Here is a 22,827-nt window from a genome sequence, read left to right as displayed (position 1 = left end):
GGTGAGGCACCACTTCACCTGCGAGTCAACTGGGGTGATATACTGTATCCGGTGCTCCCGATGTGGCATTTATACATTGGGGAGACCCGCCGCAGACCGGGAGACCGTTTCGCTGAGTACCGGCGCTCGGTCCTCCAGCAGTGGCGGGATCTCCCTGTGGCCACACACTTCAATTCCACAGACCACTCCCTCTCCGACATGTCTGTCCATGGCCTCCTCTACCGTCAAGATGAGGCCACACGTAGGTTGATGGAGCAACACCTTATCTCCCGCCTAGGTAGCCTCCTACCTGCTGGCATGAACATTCAACTCACAGACCTCCGTTGATACCCCTGCCCCACCCTTACCCCATCCCTATCTATATTTTAGTTTGGTTCTCTTTCTCTCTCTTTTTTTCCCCCCTCACTATAATCTCCCCCCAGCCCTACCTTTCTTTCTTTTATTTCCCATAATTCTCCACCTTCCCCCTAGCCCATTTCCCTCCAGCCTATCACTTCCCAGCTCTCTACTTCATCCCTCCCCCGACTTCTTATCTCCCCCTTGACCATCCCATGTTACTTCACTCCTGATGAAGGGTTTCGGCCCGAAACGTTGTCACTACCTCCTCCCATAGATGCTGTCTGGCCTGCTGAGTTCTGCCAGCATTTTGAGTTTTTATTTATTTCCAGCATCTGCAGATTCACTCATGTAACCTTGAACCTGCATAGGGTAAGACGGGTTTAGTTTGAGTTTTGGACAACTTGATAGAATTCAGTGCATTAGCAAAATCCAAGTGGTATAATTTAGCACACAGTGTAATCCCAGTCCACTGTGGAAGAATTCAGGAAACTCCAGAACAATTCCTGGCAGGTATGGCAGAATTCATTCCCGGAAGTGCAGCATGTTCCCTGTAATTCTACCTCCACAGGCAGAGGCTGCAAGTGCATCACGACCGACTGATCTACTTACAGTGCCTCGCCTGTCACACAGTCCTTTCTCTCCGGTTGTTAATATAGCTAATTAGCAGTTTGGTAGTGAAATATGTAAAACTTTTTCGACATCACTCTCATTTACAGGCATGTACTGGATATCAACCATTAAATCCTGAAAGTTCACTGCATAGTTAGTTGTAAGAACATGAGAAATAGAAGCAGGAGTCCATCGTCTGGCCTGTCGAGCATGCTCCACCATTCAGCAAGATCATGGCCGATCTAGTGAGTTGTAAGACTTCACTATGTCCAAGATTTCACACCATCCTGGGTCTGCAAATCACTGAATCATAAACACGATCCATAAGTCGCATTATGCGTTGAAATCTTGGGAACAATCTGGCCACTCAATCCCTCCCTATTGTCCTTTGGATTGTACTGTCCACCAAATCACATCATGTGCTTGTATTGGAACTTGGCATTGATTTAAGCCCCACACTTCTGAGATCACACTGAGCACTAAATCTCACCATCCAATTCAGAGATGTCAATCTGTCCTATCTCTGGTAACTGTTTCCTATTGTAGCTTTGGCTACTGAAAACAGAGGCGCCTCTTTCTCCCTTATTAGGGGGAGGGAGGGAGAGCCTGTGGTATGTTGAATACTGGGTGAAACGCCAAGTCTTTGGGGTGCTGCAAGTCTGTGTCTTTGCTGTTGCTTTGCTCATGCCTGAGTGCTCGGTGGTGGGTGCCGATGCTTTTTTTTGCCGGTGAGGGGAGGGGGGGATTGTTGCTTGCTGTCGCTTACATGTGGGAAGGGGGAGCTGTGGGGGGGGGACTTTTGGGGTTCTAATATTTAACTGTCATTCATTCTTTGGGGCACTCCTCTGTTTTCGTGGATGGTTGCTAAGAAAAAGCATTTCAGAGTGTATATTGTATACATTTCTCTGCCGTTAAATATAGCTTTGAAACCTTGAACCACGTCATACCCACCAGCAAATTCTAGACCAGGGGTTCCCAACCTTTTTTAAGCCATGGACCCCTACCATTAACGAGAGGTCCTTGAACACCAGGTTGGGAACCCTTGCTCCGAGATTCACTCAGAGTGCAGTGGAGTGTCTAGGCTTTCACATCTCTATAAAGGAATATCATTAAAGTGCAATTGAAATCCAAACAGAGGAAAAGCCCGGTGAATGGCTTAAATGCCTGCACTCATTCTAAATCAACGCAGCCCCCTCATTTTGAACCGAGTGACTTGCAGCATGATGCATCAGCCCACAATAATCCATTCATCCCACTCTGTTATGGAGTACTTTTATTCTCATTTAAATGCAGCAAGTGTAGGCTTGAGGATGGCCAATGAGAATGCCACAAATGATATTCATGAACATGAAGCAAAGAAAGTGTATTTAGTGACTCTTCACTATATTCCTGCTTGGGTTTTATGTTCCATATTTCAAGGGCCATCCACGAATATAAATTAAACGTTAAACACCTCCAGCTTGCTGAAATGCAATAATAAACTGATAAAACTAAACTATTCTGTTTCACATACAGAGTTTGGAATTCTGTACACAGTTCTTGATCCTTCAGTATAGAGAATGATATAAAAACACTCATCTCCTTCAAAAACACTCATCTCCTTCAAACGGGGCAAACTATCATGGCTTTATAATTAGTCCAAAAGTAAAAAGATTGTTACAATAACACCATATAATTGAGAATAGGTTATTACTTATTGATGCCATTTATCCAGCTACCAACTGAAGAACACCACCCCTTTCCTCTATTCCTCACTCTGACTTTTTACTTCTTCTCACCTATTACTTCCCCCTGGGTCCTCTCCACCTTCCCTTTCTCCTACAGTCCACTCTTCTCTCCTATCAGATTCTTTCCTCTCCAGCCACTTGGCTTCACCTATCACCTTCCAGCTAGCTTCCTTCCCCTCCCTCCACCTTTCTATTCTGGCATTCCCCCACTTTCATCTCAGTCCTGAAGAAAGGCCTCGGCCCAAAATGTCGACTGCTTATTTATTTCCATAGATGCTGCCTGACCTGCTGAGTTCCTCCAGCATTTTGTGCACGTGGCTTTGAATTCCCAGCATCTGCAGACTTTCTCATGTCCATGATAAACGGAGAAATCTGTCTTTGTATTAAATCTTTATATGATTTCAGAACATGCTAAGCATTTCGCAGCCTATCAATTACTTTTTTAAGTAAAACCATGTCATAAGATGGAAAATTTATATGCCAAATTGCTCACAAGTCGCACAACTTATTTACCGGTATATTGTAGCTTTAACATTGCAAAACATCCCAAGGCATTCCAGAGGGATAATTATCCAAGTAGGATATTGTATCACATTGCAGTGAGTAATCAGATAGGAGGGATTTAACAGTGGTCCTGTGGAGATGAAAGGACGTGAGGAGAGCTTTTGAAGAAAATGTCTGAGCTTTGGGGATGAGCAGCTCAAGGCACAATTATCAATGAAGCAATGAAAATCTCAGCAATCCCAAATCAGGCAGTTACGTGCTGCAATCTTAGATGTTTATAGGGTTGGATGAGGCATGACAGTTATTTACTTTGATATCTCAGTAATTGTTATGCTGCTGACAAAAAAAAAATCTGATCACAAAGGAAAAACCAGTTCTTACGGATGCCAAGGTTTTCAGAATACAACTCTCATTTTAGTTCCAGTCAGTACCAGTGGTATTGGAACCCTCAATCGTCAGTGTCTGTAGATTTCAGCGTCTCTGCCTCTTCATGAGACTTTTGCTGGTTCAATTTTCTAAAGGTTGGGAGTTTCTAAATCCTCTCCAATGCCTTCTCTTAATTTCTGAGGCTAAACGTGACATTTACAAGAACCTCCAAAACAGCAAAGCATTAAGCAACCAGCTGCCATGCGAAAGACTGGCCATCACGTCTTCTACCTCTCCTTTGTCATTCATACCTCTCCTTCACTTAATTCTGTCACTTCTGCCAATCAGCCTCCCCTCTCTTCCATCTTCTCAAAGACCACCCCTTTCATTCTTTCTGCCCTCAGAGGCAAAACACGTTCCAACTTTGACCTGATATGTTAACTCTGATTTCTACTCCACAGACACTGCTGATCTGATGTTTTATCCATGCCCATGCCTGTTTATATGGAAGGATATTGGTAGCCCATGGCTCATTGGCGGCATTCCTGCCTCAAAGTCTTATGGCTGATAGTTTGACTCTGAGCAGCCTTTACTCGACAGTGACCTCTTGGCCTGATGTCCGGAGCAAATAACAACCGAGACTAGGTAGAAAAAAGACTTCCCGCACAACCTCGGCACTTTACAGATTGTAGCCACGGTTGTTAGGCAGGAAACAGGGGAGGCAATATAGCCCATAACAGCCTCTCAGAAACATCAACATGATAATACACAAATAATCTGTTTATGGTGATGTTGGTTGAGGGATAACCACTGACTGGGAAAAACCTCCCACACTTTCTTCAGAGAGTGTCATGGGATCTTTTCAGTCTGCCTGAGTCTCTTTTAAAGTCTCATTTGCAAGATGAAACATTTAATTCATTAAACACCTGCCTTTGGAATTTAAATCCTACCACTTCCACAGCTGGTTGAAACAAATAATGTTCAGTTGCTGTCTATACTTAATCTTGTTCTAGGTAAACACAGAAAATCCCTGCTACACACAGACTGCTAACTAGGTCAAGCTGCACTCTTAAAAGGGCAATGTTTAATATTAGGACAGAATGTAACTACTTATTAAAACACAATGTCCGTTGTCTTAAATGTGAGTGATGGTCAGTTTTTGAAGATCAGAACATGTTCTTCCCCATTATAAACAGGAGAGACAGGCTGGGCCCCATTGCGGCAAGGTATTTAAGAGTCTGTGCTTACAGGTCATTCTGGTCAAATACATCATTGTTCTCTGAAGAATAATTGGCCTACATGTGAAATCATGTATTACAACACCTCAGTCACAATAAGTTCTGGATTCAAGTCCCAATTCATAGAAACCTAAGTCCAAACTAACAGTCCATTAAGGGAGGATAAGCTTTTCACCTGAAATATTAAACCGAGGTCTTTCCTCCCTCTCCATTCAGCACAGGTGGGGGGTACTTCCCATTGTCTTGGTCAGTTATCTCTCAACCTACATCACTGAAAAGAATTTAAAGCAAACTGTTGGAGGAACTTAGGAGGTCAAGCAGAGTTTGTAAGGCAAAAAGATAGTCAACAGTTCGAGTCAAGAATCTACATCAGGACTGAGTGTATTAAGTCCTGATACAGAGTCTCAACTCAAGCCAAAGAATCAACTATCTTTTTTCCCTCCATGGATGCCACTTTACCGCTGAGTTCCTGCTGCAGAGTTTTTTTTCATTGAGATCCAGTAAACTAGAAAGAAAATTATTGACCGTTTCTGTGTTTTGTGGCTTTAAACTCCTAACAGATCATTTACTTTCCAGAGTCCTCCAGAGCCTTTTATAACAATTTGCATCATTCAGGAAATCAAATCGAGATCAAAGTACATTTATGATCAATGTAACATATGCAGTACATCACCCTGAGATTAGTTTTCCCATTCTCTCCATGACAGGCTTTGATCGTGTGGATAGCCAGAGGCCTTTTTCCCGGGGCTGAAATGGCTAACACAAGGGGGCATAGTTTTAAAGTGTTTGTAAGCAAGTACAAGGGAGATATCAGGGGTAAGTTTTTCACACAGAATGGCAGGTGTGCGGAGTGCACTGCCAGTGACGGTGGTGGAGACAGATAAAGTGGAGTCTTTTAAGAGACTCTTTGATAGGTACATGAAGCTTAGAAAAATAGGGGGCTATGCAGTAGGGTAATTCTAGGCAGTTTCTAGAGTAGGTTACATGGTAGGCACAACATTGTGGGCCAAAAGGCCTGTAATTTGCTGTAGATTTCTATGTTCTATCCCATTAACTTCCCCAGGTTCGTATATGATTTGATGAAGCACTGCATTTCACAGCTGAAAGGTTTGGGAGGCTGAAGGAACATGTTAGAGAAAGCTAAAATGGAGAACAAAACAAGAACATGGAATTTGGTTGGATTCATGAACCACTTTTATTACTCCATCAACAAGAATGGGGAGAAGGTATGTGACCTGGCTCTTGCAAATCAGCAGAATGTAAAACTCATGGAACAGATAGGAAACAGTGGTAGAAGGGACTTTTTCGGGCGGATGGATGGATGAATGCCTCCAAATTAATGGAAACATTGTTCCATGGCTTTCCAAATTAAATTAGATAACTAGCTGAAAGAATTTGTGGGGTGTAATCCGTAGGATTGGTGATTTGGTCGTACATTAATTAAGCTGTTGTGTATTCAGTGAGCCTTCCATGAAGCAACTATTTTATGGTTCTCTTTCTGCACAATAGTGCCCCAACTTTATTTTTATGGGCCCCAAAGGGAAAATCACTTCACAGTGAAAAACTTTGACTGGAACTCTTTTATCACAAGTGGATTGCTCAGTGGAAGTGTGCCCAGCTTTTACCAGAAATGGCCACCAGAGGGAGCTTGGTCAGTCTTAGCAAGGTGGCAATGGAGGCATTGACCAGTACTCACAATCTGAGGACTGCGGAACGCTTGCCCAGCATCATGATGACAAAGTTGCTGTAAGAGATAGTCTCGCTGCTGCCACCAGTAGCCTCTGCAATCATCTTCTTTACTTCCAAGTGAGTCTTGGGCACTCCTAGTTTCTCCAGCATCTGCTTCAAGCTCATTAAGTCTAAATCAATAGGAACAGCACAGAAAATCATCAGTAATCCTTCAAAGTGCACAGCCCTGACAAAGTCTACAAAGTACGTTCCTGGAAAACCATTTGGCCTGTTTGTCTTCTTCAGAAGATCATGGGATGTTATTCGGCCTGGGCCACCATTTTGAAGGCTCTTTCCATCCATTCCTATTCCGCCTGCCCTGTAATCTCTTCCTTTCCACACATTTATTTAATTCTCTAATCTCACCTTCAAGCTTGTTGCCTCTCACTTCATAGCAGGTCACTTCCAGCAGTCCGAGCCTGGCTTGATTTGCTAGAGTTAATTCTGTCTTCCCTGAAGTTCATTCCCTCAGGCTGGACTCCTGCATTCCGCACGTAATCCGATCTCTGATAAGTGAATCTTCTAGATCTGCAGACGTGCACTATTCTGCTATCTTACTTTCATTAACAACACATCTCATTAAGAGATGGAAAGTCTGCAGATGCTGGAAATCCAAAGCAACACACTCAAAAGGCTGGAGAAACTCAGGAGTTCAGGCAGCATCTATAGAAATGCATAAACTGCTGATGTTTCAGACCAAGACCCTTCTCAGGTCTGAAAAGGAAAGGGGAAGATGCCAGAGTAAAATGCTAGAGGGGAGGGGGGGGGGAAGGAGTCTAACTGGAAGGTGATAGGGGAGGTTGTGGGTGGGAAAGGTCAAGGGCTGGAGGAGGAGTCTGATAGGAGAGGAGAGAAAGGGAAGGAGGAGGGGACCCGGGGTAAGTGATAGGCAGGTGAGAAGAGGTAAAAAGCCAGAGTGGGGAAGAGGGGAGGCAAAGGAAAAATTTTTTTTTACGGGAAAGAGAAATCGATATTCGTGTCATCAGGTTGGAGGCTACCCAGACAGAATGCAAGGTATTGCTCTTTCACCCTGAGGGTGGCCTCATAAGAGGAGGTCAAGGGCCAACATGTTGGAATGGGAATTAAAATGTTTGACCACCGGGAAGTTCCACTTTTAGCGGATGGAGTGGAGGTGCTCGACTGAGTGTCCCCTAATTTATGACAAGTCTCATCAATGTAAAGGTGGCCGCATCGGGAGCACTGGACACAATAGACGACCCCACTGGATTCACAGGTGGAGTGTTGCCTCGCCTGGAAGGACTGTCTGGACTCTGACTGGAGGTGAGGGAGGAGGGGAGTGGGCAGGTGTAGCACTTTGGGCTGCTTTTGCAGGGATAAATGCCAGTAGGGAGATTAGTGGCGAGATTGGACAAGGGAATCGTGGTGGGAGTGATCGCTGTAGCAAGAGGAGGGGGGGAATACGTTTAGTGGTGGGATCTCTTTGGAGATGGTGGAAGTTGCGGAGGATGCAGATGTGTTCGATGCAGAGGCTCATGAGGTGGGAGGCAAGGACAAGAGGAACTCTGATCGCTGTTAAGGTGCCGGGAAGACGGGGTGGGTGCTGATCTTCAAGAAAGAGAGATGCAGAGAGCAGCGTCAATAGTGGAGGGAGGGAAACCAGCTCTTTGAATGAGGAGGACATCTCTGGAACAGAAAGCCGTGTCCTGGGAACAGATGCGGCAGAGGTGAAGGAACTGAGAAAAGGGAAATGGAGCTTTCTCCCTGCTCCCGGTTATATGTAAATAAGCAATTACAGTCAATATTTCCATTTGGGGTTTCAATGTGCTTGCTGTGCATTGGATGCATTCTTTGGGGTTTCACTCGAGAGCTTTTTATACAGTAAAATGCACTGGCATTTTGATTAATAAGATGCAATAATATCTTTCATCTGCTTATCTACCTCATCCAGCTCAATATAAACTCCTCGCTCCTTTTTTCCTGTTTCTTGCAGGGAAGTCCAGTGACAAGTGCTGTTTTAAATTGTTCCAAGTATGTACCATCTCCAGTGAAGGCAATGGCTCGAGCCCATGTGCTATTTCAATTTGAAGGGATCACTCCCAGTGTTTAGTCGTCAGATTCAAACATGGAGACTTAATGGTATTGTTTTGTCAATCCAATGTCGTTTTAGACTCCATATCTCCCTCATTCACCCAAAAGCATTATAGCTATGTGTATTTTTAAGTGGTGTGTTGTGACCTAGAATGCATTGCTTGGAAAATTGGCAGAAAGTGCTTCAATCAAGATTTTCAAAAGAGTGTCAGGAAAAAGCATGGAGGGAGACTAATTGGAGAACCAGCAGTGAATGGTTTCTGAAGAAAGGTCTCAGCCCGAAACGCCGACTGATTATTCATTTCTATTGATGCTGCCTGACCTGTTGAGTTCCTCCAGCATTTTGTGTGTGTGTTGCTCTGGTTGTTCGGCCTGATTCTTTGGTTCTATCATAAAACTATCAAGATGAACTCTTGCAAGCTGCTACAATGGACCAGTGAGGAAGGAACTAAAGCACACCGGTGCCAATTTGTTGATACGCTTGGTCAAGAGTGGTTCAAGGCTCTGGTCTGGCTGCTTAGTTTTCAAGACTGTATTCAGTTATGAATGTAATAACATTTGAAGTCGCTGCAGGCCTCAGGATCTCTCAAGCACACACCACCATTCTATATTCTGGCTGATTTATAGCCTCAACTCTGATTTTCCATGTCACCCCTTAACCCTTGATTCCTTTGGGGTTCAAAAACCTAAACAATTATTTCCTTCTATTTTGGTCAATAGTCTTAAATCTCCTAACGTAACTTGGTGTCAAACTTTTTGTCTGATAACTCCCCTGCCGAGTTCAATAGAGCATGTTTTCACTTTGAAGATACATATCTTTGTTGCTCATCATCTTGAAAGGAATTTGTCAGTGGAGAGTTTGCTAAGTGATGCTGATTGGTGTGAAGATAAAGGAGACCCTTTGAGTTCAATTAGAAACACATCCTTAGAACAAGGGAGCCAGACCAGCCCGATCTGAACCAATAGCTAACTTCACTGAGATTGAATCATTGACTATTTCACGCTCATGACTCTGAAATGGTGAAAAACAAGAGCGGCGTTGGCAGAGATAGAGTCACGTTACATTCTGAGCCATCTCACTTTCATATACAAGATTATCAGGTTGATACAAGTGTGCAAATGCCAGAACTCACCAATGTCACCTTGGTCGTTGAGATCAAATTCCATAAATTTCTCTACAATAAAAAAATGTTGTGGTGAATCTCAATGTACTGCCAGAGCACAACAACAAACATTTAATCACAAATAATTCAAGGTTCACATTATTTATTTATTGAGATACAGTATGGATTAGGATCTTCCAGCACTTTGAGCCAGACTGCCCAGCATTCCCCGACTTAATCCTACCCCAGTCACGGGTCAGTTTACAATGACCACTTAACCTACCAACCTGGACACCTCAAGGACTGTGGGAGAAAACTGGAGCATCCAGAGGGAGCCCACATGGTCACAAGTTCCTTACAGACTGATGCAGGAATTGAACCTAGGTCGCTGGTACTAAAAAGCATTGTGCTAACCACTACGCTCTCATGCAAAGGAGTAAGTTTCCAGTGGAATAGCTCTTTTAAGTTCATTAAATAATCTGAAGGACTGCAGGAATGATCATCAAAAGTTAAAAAGAAACAGACATGGTACCCCTTCGAAAGAATCAATTGTATTGTCAAACCGAGTCTCAAGGAATGTCTTAAAGAGGGAAAGGGGGGGAGGTAAAGTGCAGAGAGGGAGACAATGGAAAATGTGATATTGATGAATGAGGGAGAGAGGCAAGAAGAGTAATGAGAAGAGGGGGAGCAAGTTGGAGAGAGGGGTGAGTATGGGCAAAGAGAGAAAGGGGAGTAGAAGATCAGAGGGGGGATAAGGAGGCAAGGGGACACTGTGGGAGAGGGTGCAAAGGGGAATGATGAGGGAGAGTGATGGGAAAACGAGATGAAAGCGAGGGGATGGAAGGTGAGGAAGGAAGGGTAAGGAGGATACAGCAGAGAGGGACAGGGAAAAGGGAAAGAATGAGAGGGAGGGGAAGAAAGGGCAGACAGCAAGATGGAGAGGGAAGAGGAAGTGGGATACAAAGAAATGGATTGTCTTGAAAAGATTGGGAAGGAAATTCAGAACTTGATGCCATAGAAGTTACAATGTATTCAGGAGATTAGAACAGAGAGTTTGGTCTCCTGTAAGCGATGCCTTCGACAGCACAATGATTCTATGAACAGATGTTCTGTCTCCACTTGATCTTAATAAACCTAGAAATAAATTGTTTAGCCTAGAACTGTATACCAAGCAAACAATTCTGCTGCCAAGAGGGAGCCATGGGGTGTTCCTTTAAGATCAGTACTTTGAATAGTTGTAAATAAACATATCAAGATCAGTTAAAAGTTTATTGCTATGTGTCAAAGGACAGCAGAGGGAAGTGCTTGCTTCTTCCGTTTTGAAAGTTGCCTTGAACCTGGCATAGTAGAAGGGTTAACATATAGACGGGTGGATACACGTCAGCGTGTCTCCTGTGGTTTGCTGGGTGTTGTCAAGCATAATGGGATTGAAAAGCAAGGTTTCAAATCTATCCCTTTCGGAAGAATTCTGCAAACATTCAGATGTTCAATTTCTCAAGTACTCCTTTTCACTACAGAGCTGAAACATTCGACATCCATTCTGTGTCCCCCCCCCCCGCCCGCCCCGTTTTACAGCAGCAATAGCTATACGACATCTCGTATCAACTAGTATAAAATGATTCAGAGTCACTGAGTCACACAGGGCAGCAACAGATCCTACAGCCTTTCACATCTACACCAACCGCATGCACAATGCCTTCTCATTGCTACTGTCAGGGAGGAGGTACAGAAGCCTGAAGGCAAACACTCAGCGATTCAGGAACAGCTTCTTCCCCTCTGCCATCTGATTTCTGAATGGACATTGAACCCATGAACACTACCTCACTACTTTTTTAAATCTCCGTTTTTGTACTACTTATTTTAACAATTTAATATGCACATATAAACTTACTGTAATTCAGTTTTTTTCTATATTTATCATGTATTGCATTGTACTGCTGCCGTAAAGTTAACAAATTTTATGACACATGCCAGTGAACCTGATTCTGATCCCTCTTACATTACTCTCATCTTCCCCACACTTCACCAATTTTCCTGCCATCGACCTACATTGCGGCAATTTACAATTGTACATCTTTGGCGTGTAGCTGCAAGTCAAAGCACCTGGATAAAATATATTTGGTCTCCAGGACAGACGCACCCAAGGAAAGATTTTACAGATAAAATACTAAGGTATTAATAAATGAAAACAGATAAATACTGAAATGGGAAATTCTAATTCAATAGCTGGTTCAAAAACTGGCACAGTTACAATGGGCCAAATGGCCTCTGTCTGCCATGAACCTAACGATGCACTATGCTGCCTTCTTGAATAGTCTTCAGGGAGACAATGTGACCACTCCCTTGAATTTATTTGATCAAAAATTCAAAATAATGTGACAGCCACTTCTATTCTCCCCGGTCAGTTAGCACAATGACCCCAACAATCAGCGATACAAATCATCCCAGCAAGATCCATGGCAAAGAACAAGGAGTTCACCAGCACCACCAATTGATAACTGAATTCAGCAAGATTTTTGTGACAGATCCCAAGGGTAAAGGCGAAGTGAATTGAAGAGAGAAATGCAGGAGGTGTGGGACAATTTGCTTGTAGATATTCATTAAATATGCACACCCACAGGAAACACTATCAGCATTTAGTACCCAACAGATATTCAGCAACACGACAAAGGCTGATGTGATAATGACACCAATGGGCTTAAACAGGATTAGTGTGGATAATCGGGAATTGCAGAACATGGCACCAGTTTCAACGAGGAAACAGGGCTATTCTGTCACTTACTTTTGAAAGATTCCAGATTTTCAGCTAGATTTTCTTCATCTTGATACTTTTGGTCTTCCAGAAACTCCTGGAAGAGAGAATTTCTAAATGTAAAAATGGTAGTACACTAAACAGATGCTTTTCACTGTGAACAGATCACCAACCACAGCCTGTCTTTATAAGCCTGCCAGTGACTGGATCAGTCCAGAACTGAAGAGGAGAAACTCAATTCCCATTTCACAGCCTTGGGGGTCCCAGAGAGCTCTGATAGTTGAAGAAGAACTTCTAACATCGAGTCACTGTGGTAATGGCAGGAACCACATCCACCAATTTGTACCCCGCACACTCTTACAAAGTACAGTGATAATGACAAGATAATCTGTTAGTAACATTAGAAGCCAAGAATGTGCTCCTTCGAGGGCGCCAAGGAATCTGAAAGAGCTGCTTGGGCACCAATTTCATCTTTCATCCAAAAGATAGGGCAGCTTAGGAGTCTTAATTTTGTCTCGGGTCTCTGGAGTAGGAGTACTACTCACATACTCCTGCCAGAAATAAGGTTACTACCCTATGTGGCCTATATAATTTAGATTTAATATATAGACATTATCCACTGTCACCTCATCCAAACAATACAACCTCAGCCAATGCTAAGCAGCTATTCACATATTAATTCCATCACTGGAGGTCTGCTACGTCAACCAAAGCCTCCAGCACAGATTGATGCTCAACACTACACCACAGCTACACAAAGGAAAGACAGAATGGTACAGGGATCGCCAATTTTTATGGAGTGAGATACAGCAAAACCCTAGATTGAGGCAATTTTTCTCCTCTGGAACAGAGGAGAAAGGAGATTTAATAAGAGCATTCAAAATTATGGGGGCTTTTGATTGAGTAAAGTGGCAGGTTTGGGGAGCATACAGATGAAAGTAGAACTAGAGAAGGTGAGATGCTGATTCCTGGAATGTGTTGCCTGAAAGGCCAGTGGCTGCGGATTCACAAGTAACTCTGAAAAAGGAATTGGATACATGTTGAAAAGGGAAATAAAATATCAAAGTTGCATAATTAAGAGCAATAAGTGGGGATACAGAATGGGGAGTGGGGGGAATTGGAAGGCCCTTTCAAACCACGGTAGATAATGTGCCCTCACTGCTGTGCTGGAGGATCATGTGAAACAAATGACTGATTCAGGACCAGTAAGATGATGCTTTAGGTAACACAACACCCCGTCAATCGTTGTCATTGTCACAGCTTCACTGCTGGCCAAGCAACACCTGATTCGTCCAGTTTTAAGTAACCGAAGGTCAAAGATGTCTATTTGGCATTAGCCCAAACCTTCAGAGCCACTGGCTTTGAAACCCAGTACTTCACTTAAAGGGTAAATCAGGATGTTGTGTGGAAGAAAGTCATGAGGGCTTGGGGGTGGTGAAGCTGTACAGTGGTTTATCTTGGCTCCAGTTCATTGGCATTCTCAATACCGACAAGCCAATACTTCCAATGACAAACTGTTTAGAGCTAATGGACTTATGCTGACACTACTCTCTTGCAACCCAAAGCAAGGAGACAAGGCAAGTTTGTATTTTGACTTCTTTCAAAATAAATTAATAAGTGAATTCTGGAGAAAATGAAGCAGGATAGAGATGCTTTAGGGTTTTTACTGTCAGGAGATGGATGAGTAAACGGGGTTTATAAATCCAGGCAATTTGTGCTCTGAAACATATATGGCATTGGCGTCATCCCCTCAAAGAATTGTTAATTTGTGGACAGCTGCTCTATACAAATGTTTTAACGTTGGAGGCTGGAGACTTTATAGATGAGTCTTTTACAGAGCTGCAGGCTTCTTATCATAGATGGGCGAACACCAGGGGAGTAAGCAGTCAGTGACCTTTCCCCACAGCAACAAGCAAACCCCTTTGGATAATGCTGGGGAGGGGGATATGACCCATCGGGCACAGCAGCAGGACTGTGGCACTGTAGCCAGCTCAGGGGCTCAGCAGGGAAGGGTAATGTCAGGCACAGCGGCCTTAGTAAGAGACTCAATAGTAAGGTGGGGGGGGGGGGGGCCCGATAGGAGATTCTGTGGCTGTGAAAGAGAAGCCAGGATGGTGTGTTGCCTCCCAGGTGCCAGGGTCCAGGAGAACACAATGGCTGCAGAAGATTCTCAAGAGGGAGGATGATTAGCCAGAGATTGTGGTGTACAACGGCACCAATGACGTACCGTCGGCCCTCCTTATCCGCGGGGGATGGTTCCGGGACCCCCCGCGGATACCAAATAACGTGGATGCTCAAGTCCCTTATTTAACCTGTCTCAGTGCGGATGTCTTTAGGACCCAGCGGAACCCCGGACTTGATTGAACCTGTCTCAGTGCGGTGGACATTAGGACCTGGCGGTGCAGTTCTGAATCCGCGGCGTTTCTGTTCATGAAAATAATCACAATCACGATTGAAAATAAGGTGGAAGTAATAAAGCAATCAGAAAGAGGTGAAACGCTATCGGTCACTGGAAAAGCGTTAGGCTACAGTCGGTCAATGATCGGAACAATTTTAATGGAGAATGTGAAAGGCCCTGCCCCGATGAAAGCTACAATTATTACTGAGCAACGCAGTGGTTTAATTATTGAAATATGTATGTTTCTTGTGTTTTATATGCATAGAAAGGTAAAATATGTACTATATACCAAGAAAAATGTTTGACTAACGGACGCTAAATAATACCGGATGTACCTGTTCCGACTTCAAATCCGACTTAAATACGGACTCAGGAACGGAACTCATTCATAACCTGGGGACTGCCTGTACTTTTAAGTCATTTCTAGATTACTTACAATACCTAATACAATGTAAATGCTATGTAAATAGTTGTTATACTGTATTGTTTGGGGAATAATGACAAGAAAAAAGTCTGTACATGCACAAACAACGAATGCTGGAGAGAGAACTTCCAGGTTTTCCCGATCCACGGTTGGTTGAATCCGCACATGCAGAATCCGCGGATAAGGAGGGCCGACTGTATGTAGAAAGGGGGAAGACGTCCCGCACAATGAGTATAGGGAGTTAGGGAAAAGGCTGAAGAACAGGACCCGTAAGGTAGTCATCTCTGGATTACTGTCAGTGACACACGCTAGTCAGGGCAGGAATAGGATAACGGTACAGATAAATGAGTGGCTGAGGAAGTGGTGCAGAGGGCAGAGTTTCAGATTTCCTGATCATTGGGAATCTCTTCTGGGGAAGGTATGACCTGTACAAAAAGGGCAGGGTACACCTGAACCCAAGGGGAAGCTTAAACAAGCACCACTCCCCACTAACATCTTAACTACATTCTACAGAGGAGTGGTTGAGAGTGTGCTGACCTTTTGCGTCACAACCTGGTACTCCAGCTGCAGTGCTGCTGACAAAAAAGCCTTGCAGAGGGTGGTTAGGGGAGCAGAGAAGGTTATTGGGGTTTCCCTACCTTCTGTCCAAGACCTCTTTCAGAGTCGATGCCTCCAGAAGACACGGTACATGATTAAAGACCCCTCACACCCTCTCCATGAACTGTTTGTTCTTCTGCCATCAGGTAAACATTACAGGAGCATCAAAACTAAAACCACGAGGCTACTAAACAGCTTCCTCCCACAGGCAGTCAGACTGCTAAATAGCTTCTCTACCTGACTCTGCTTTGGACACTTTTAACTTGCACTGGACACTTATAACTTGTTTTTAACTGACATGTGGCTGTTGTGTTTTACTATTTATTGTTATGTTTATTATTTAGTGTTGCGTTTGTTATGTTATGATTGCACTGCTCCTGGGAAACGCTGTCTCATTCTGCCCTGCAGAGCTGATGTACGTTTAGAATGACAATAAAGTTTGAATCTTGAATATCCTTGCAGGCAGATTTCCTAGAGCTGTTGGGGAGGGTTTAAACAAATCTGGCAGGGAGATGGTGACCAGAGCGATGGGGCTGAGGATGGGACAGTTGGTATACAAATTGATGCAGTGAGACTGAGCGGACGGACAGGCAGGTGACAGGGCAAAGCTGCAATCAGTGGGATGAGGTGAAGTGCAACATGGGGGCAAAAATCGAAAAGGACAATGGGTGTTATATTTAAATGCACGCAGTACGCAGAATAAGGTAGCACAATTAGAGAATGGCAGGTATGTCGTAGGCATCATGGAGACGTGGTTGAAAGAAGATCATAGTTGGGAGCAGAGTATCCAAGGACACACCTTGTATTGAGAAGATAGGGATGTAGGCAGAATGGTGGGGTGGCTCTGTTGGTAAAAAATTAAATCATATCCTTAGAAAGAGGTGACAGGATTGGAAGATGTGGAATCCTTGTGGGTAGAGTTAAGAAGCTGCAAGGATAAAAAGAGTCCAATGGGTGTTATATACAGGCCCCCAAACAGTAGGCAGGATATGGGATATAAATTTCAACAAAAAATAGAAAAGGTATTTAATGAGGGTAATGTTATGATAGTCGAGGGTTTCCAATATGCAGGTAGATTGGGAATATGTATCATGCTGGTGCTGGATCCCAAGAGAGGGAACTTGTAAGATGCCAATGTGATGGCTTTTTAGAGCAGCTTGTGGTTGGGTCTACTGGGGGAAAGCAGTTCTGGATTGGGTGTTGTGCAATGAACCAGATTTGATTAGGGAGCTGAAGAGGAACTCTTGGGGAGGCAGTGACCTTAATATGATAGAATTCACCCTGCAGTTTGAGAGGGAGAAGGTAAAATCAGATATGTCAACACTACAGTGGAGTAAAGAGGCACGAGAGAGGAACTGGCCAGAAGTGATTGGAAGGGGACTTAGCAGGGATGGCTGGAGTTTCTGGGGCAATTCTGAATGTGCAGGTTAGATATATGCCAAAGATGAAAAAGTATTCTAAAGGGAGGATGAGTCAGCCATGGGTATCAAGGGAAGTAATGACAGCATCAAAGTGAAAAAGAGGACACATAGTGTAGCAAAAATTAGTCAGAAGTTAGAGGATTACTAAGCTTTTAAAAATCAACAGAAGGCAACTAAAGAAAAACCATAAAGAAAAGATGAAATATGAAGGTAAGCTAACCAAAAACATCAGAGGATACCAAAGTTTTTTTTTTCAGAAATATACTATAAAGAGTTAAAGAGAGGCAAGAGTGGATATTGGGCCACGGAAAATTACGCTGGAGGGGTAGTAATGGGGAACAAGGAAATTACAGATGAACTTAATAAATATTTTCCATCAGTCTTCACTGTGGAAGACACTAGCAGTATGCTAGTAATTCGAGTGTCAGGGGGCAGAAATGAGTGTAGTTCCTATTACTAAGGAGAAGGTGCTTGTGAAACTGAAAGGTCTTAAGGTAACTAAGTCACCTGGACCAGAAAAACTACACCCCAGGGTTCTGAAAGGGATGGCTGAAGAGATAGTGGAAGCATTAGTAATGATCTCTCAAGAATCATTAGATTCTGGAGCAGTTCCAGAAGAGTGGAAAATTACAAATGTCTCTCCACTCAACAAGAAGGGAGGAAATTAGATGCCAATTCGCCTGACTTCAATGGTTGGAAAGATGTTGGAGTTAATTATTAAGGTGAGGTTTCGAGGTACATGGAGGCACGTAAAAGTAGGCCGAAGTCAGCCAGGGGAAATCTTATCTGACAAATCTGTTGGAATTCTTCGAGGAACTAACAGGCAGGATAGACAAAGGACAGTCAGTGGATGTTGCTTACTTGGGTTTGCTGAAGGCCTTTGGCAAGGTGCCACACATGAGGCCGCTTAACTAGATTCCGTGCTTTGCGAAAGTCTTAAGTACATATAGCTAGGGTGTCTAAGACTTTTGCATCGTACTGTAGTAATTTTACTGCTGCCACCAAAAAATAAACAAATTTCATGGCATATGTGAGTGACGCTAAACCTGATTCTGATCTGGGTCTCTATTGTGGACTGAGTGTGGGTAGGGGGCAGGGAGAAGACAATCATGGTTGGGAAAAGGGGAAGGGAGAGGGGAGGGAGTGTGAAGCACCAGCGAGAAATTCTGTAATGATCAATAAACCAATTGTTTGGAATCAAACTAACTTGCCTGGTGTCTCGGGGCTGGGTGCGTCTGTACCCCTCCCCTGGCACTCCTTCTCTGCCACCTGTCCCACACCCCTCCCGCGATGCTCCATCACCATTCCTAACATCCTTTGCTCCCGCCAGATTTACAACCACAATCTCTGCCTCATCTTGACAAATGCAGTACCGTACTGTGAAAAAGTCTTAGGCACCCTAGCTATATATATGTGCCCGAGACTTTTGCATAGTACCACAAAAGCCCATGGTATTACAGGAAATACACCAACATAGATAGAAGATAGGCAAACAGTCAGAATAAAGTGGAGCTGTGGAGGCCAAGTCATTGAGTATATTTAAAGCAGATTTATAGGTTCTTGGTTAGTCATGGCAGCAAAGGTTATGGGGAGAAGGCAGGAGAACGTGGTTGAGAATGATAACAAATCAGCCATGATGGAATGGCAGAGCAGACTCGATGGGCTGAATGGCCTGATTCTGCCCCTATGTCTTATGGTCTAATATTCTAGTTTTAAGGCATTGAGACTGATTTACCTATAATTCAATTTACTGCAAAACATTACACTGTATTGTGCATTATCCTGCATTGCCAACACACAGTAGGCGATGCACCAAGAAATGATATAATCATGATTACCCTTGGCCATCAGCAAGGATGAAAGTATAAATCAAAAAGGAAGATTTTAGGAGTAACTTTCAACAATGCTATATTAAACAATTAACTTTTGCGTTTTTGATTGATACAGGTGGGATTGAATTTAGAGTCTGGAGTTTAAATTTAGTTAGATTGCTGATCTTAAGTGTTGATTTTGGAGCTGTAATTGGGGTCAGTGTTAGGATTCAGGGATAAATTTAGTACGATGGTTTGTAATTACATTTCAAACTTTTTGAAATTTGAAGCTCTGACTGGTGTTTTGGTTGATGCCTGATTCTCCCTTGACCTGTTTCACTCCCTCCAGCTTTTCCTTAATCCAACATTGTATCATCCACACGTGTTACTTCAATGAAAGAGAATGTTACATGGGAAGTGGAGATTCCAATGGAGTGTTCATCCATAGAGAAATCACATTCTAATAAAGAATTAGGAAAGAACTTGTTAGTCCTACATCCTTCTTAAGATGTCATAAAGAAATAGTTTGTGTCAAGTAATTGTTTTTGGAAGTATGGTCAATGTTGTAAATGTGTCAGTCAATAGGAGTGCTGTAAGCTCCATACAAAGGAAAACTATTCAACCAGGACATCATGGAGAAATTTACTCTTCTATTCTAGACTTGAAGGGCAGAATATCCTCATTCCATGCTGAAATGATTCTGATCTCACTGTTTCATATCATTTGCAAATCCCGATGTGCCTTGGGTCTTAACCAAAGGAACAGGGTGGACCATTCAGCCCCTTGATTCTATCCTACTGTTCTACAAGTCCTAAACTGTAATTTGAAGAATTAATCTTTGACCAGGGAAAGCAAAGCCAGAATGATCTCCACCTGAATGATGTATCGCTCTGGGATATGGTTCTGGATATTGAATTCACGGGCAGCATGAGAAACAAGGGGTGCACAAACAGGAATTAGTTAACTATTTGAAGGATAACAACATTTGCAAGAATGTGGGGAGTGAGCCAGGGAACGGGACTAACCAGACTGCTCTCTTAAAGAACTGGCAAAAGAAGCTTGCAACATCTGGCCTCCTCATACAATTATGGCTGTTTAAGGAAGGGGGTGAATGGGGAGTGTGGTACCTGGCAAAAGCAAGTTGAATGAGTGATTTTCCCTTGAGGTTTCAGAACGTAATGATAAACTGTTTAATTATACTTACAAATCTGAGGCAGATTGCTCTGCTATAGTTTCTCTCAAAGTTAAATTACAAAATAAATTCTTAAGAAAATGCAAAGTTAACCATGGCTTAGGAGGACGATGTCGCCTAACGGCAACCCCTTTACTTCCATCTTCAGAAACAGCTCTATTTCTATCTTTGATGTCTCTTTTTTCTTCCCTTTTCAAGGTTCTTTTGAAGACCCTGACCTGGAGTTGCACACTGATTTTGGTTCTTTACGGGAAATGGGACCTGCTCTCAGAGTCTCATGACCAGCCGTTTCTGATATGCCAAAGATGAGGCCTGGAAGACTAGCACACCTCCAGGGTGCCGGATTTTCGTGGCTCTGGAGGCGGGCAGACCCAAGACTGGTGCTGCCTCTGATGCATTGTGGGAGATGGAAGATCGTAAGCCGTGAGCTGGCTGTATGCCCTGAGACTCGAGTTCTTTGGGCACAGAGCTCAGAAAAGGCAACACAATAGACTTTTAATACCATAAATCATTGAATTGTTTTGTTATGCCTCCCCTCTGGCTGTGAAATGGGGACACTACTTTTTCCCATATTAGGGGGAGAGAGAGAGAGCCTGTGGTATGTCGAATACCAGGTGAATGAGTGTTTTTTGCGGTACTGCAAGTCTGTGTCTTTATTGATGCTTTGCTGCACACTTGAGTGCTCGGTGGAGGGTGCCGATGATTTTTTGCTGGTGGGAAAGGGGGTGTTGTTGCTTTGCTGCTGCTTACATGGGAGGGGGTGCTAGGGGGGTTTTGGGGTTCTAACATTTAACTGTCGTTCATTCTTTGGGGCACTCCTCTGTTTTCGTAGATGGTTGCGAAGAAAAAGAATTTCAGGATGTATATTGTACACATTTCTCTGACAGTAAATGTACCTATTGAAACCTAAGAAGGATTTTTAGAGTCGAGGAATCCAGAATTAGATAGGATTAATCCACATCCTGAAAGATCCCACCCAGCACTGGGAGAGCAGGCCTGAAACTTGTGCCTCTCTGGATAGACACTCGACACTTCCTGTCTCAACTGCTCTGACAGATAACTCGGAATCACAGGCACGTGCTTTGCGTTTGCTTAATCTGCAGGAAGCTAGGCTAAGCACAGGCTGATTGTCTGCCTCTATTAGTCCAAAGGCTCTCAGAAGAGAGTACAATCGGGGCTTAGCATTTGCTGACCAGGCCCAAGACAACACACCTCGGCAATAGTCTCAAACAAACCTGGGCCACTCCCATTTCAGTCAATTCCATCTTCAAGCCCAACACTCAGTGAAACAGTGCCTGGATTCCATGATATCCACATGTCACATTTTCAGTTAAATGTCCTTGCCACAAGAGATTCTGCAGATGCTGGAAATCTTGAGCAACACACACAAAATGCTGGAGGAACTCAACAAGTCAGGCAGCATCTATGATGATGTTTTGGGCTAAGCCCTTTCATTGTGTCTTTGACACTGTGGGAATCCACTGCCCAAATGCTTTGGCCTCACTTTAAACTTCTTTCCCACGCTGTGGCTGACACCTTATGGATTATTATACCGGGCTTTCTCATTGTTGATCAACCTTCTTACCGAGCGAGGTTGGAGGCAATATCGGATGCACGACAACTCTAGCAGGGTTTGCAAGTCATTACTTCCTACAAAGCAAAACTTAACAGCATGAATGGCAGCGATGCTTCACTACCAGATGAGCTCAACACTCTCTATGCCTGCTTTGAAAGGGAGAATATAACTACAGCTGTGAAGATCCCTGTTGTATCCGGTGACCCCATGATCTGTGTCTTGGAGGACGAAGTTAGGCTGTCTTTAAGGAGGGTGAACCCTCACAAGGTGGCAGGCCCTGATGGAGTACCTGGTAAGACTCTGAAAACTTGTGCCAACCAACTGGCGGGAGTATTCAAGGACATTTTCAACCTCTCACTGCTACGGGCAGAAGTTCCCACCTGCTTCAAAACGGCAAGAATTATATCAGTGCCTGAGAAGAGTAGCGTGAGCTGCCTTAATGCCTATTGCCCAGTGGCATTCATTAGTGATGAAATGCTTTGAGAGGTTGGTCATGGCTAGATTCAACTCCTGCCTCAGCAAGGACCCAGACGCACTGCAATTTACCTATCACCACAATAGGTCAACGGCAGACACAATTTCAATGCAATCACACAGCACCTGAACAGTACAAACACCTATTTCACTATGTTATTTGTTGACTATAGCTCAGTGTTTAATACCATCATTCCCACAATGCTGATTGAGAAGTTACAGAACCTGGGTCTCTGTACCTCCCTCTGCAACTGGATCCTTGACTTCTTAACTGGAAGACTACAATCTGTGCAGATTGGTGATAGCATATCCTCCTCCCTGATGATCAACACTGGCACACCTCAGGGGTGTGTGCTTAGCCCACTACTCTACTCTCTCTATACCCATGACTGTGTGGCTAGGCAGAGCTCAAATACCATCTATAAATTTGCTGATGATAAACCATTGTTGGTAGAATCTCAGATGGAGATGAGAGGGCAAGATATACCAACTAGTGGAGTGGTGTCATAGCAATAACTT

At 43.6% G+C, this 22,827-nt stretch overlaps 1 protein-coding gene across 1 annotated transcript in view; it reads right to left on the bottom strand.

Moving 5' to 3' along the window:
- The window catches only part of LOC140731111 (allograft inflammatory factor 1-like), a 42,316-nt gene that overhangs the window by 6,755 nt on the left and 12,734 nt on the right, over nucleotides 1-22,827 (bottom strand). The window contains exons 3-5 of the mRNA XM_073052405.1: nucleotides 12,446-12,512; nucleotides 9,694-9,735; nucleotides 6,480-6,642 (exon numbers count right to left, since the gene is read on the bottom strand). Coding sequence (XP_072908506.1) covers nucleotides 6,480-6,642; nucleotides 9,694-9,735; nucleotides 12,446-12,512 — 272 coding nt within the window. The remainder of the gene's footprint in view (nucleotides 1-6,479; nucleotides 6,643-9,693; nucleotides 9,736-12,445; nucleotides 12,513-22,827) is intronic.

The sequence above is a fragment of the Hemitrygon akajei genome, chromosome 7 (assembly GCF_048418815.1).
Source record: "Hemitrygon akajei chromosome 7, sHemAka1.3, whole genome shotgun sequence".
Taxonomy (NCBI): Eukaryota; Metazoa; Chordata; class Chondrichthyes; order Myliobatiformes; family Dasyatidae; genus Hemitrygon; species Hemitrygon akajei.
The sequence above is the reverse complement of the archived record's forward strand: the minus strand, read 5'-3'. Positions and strand labels throughout refer to the sequence as shown.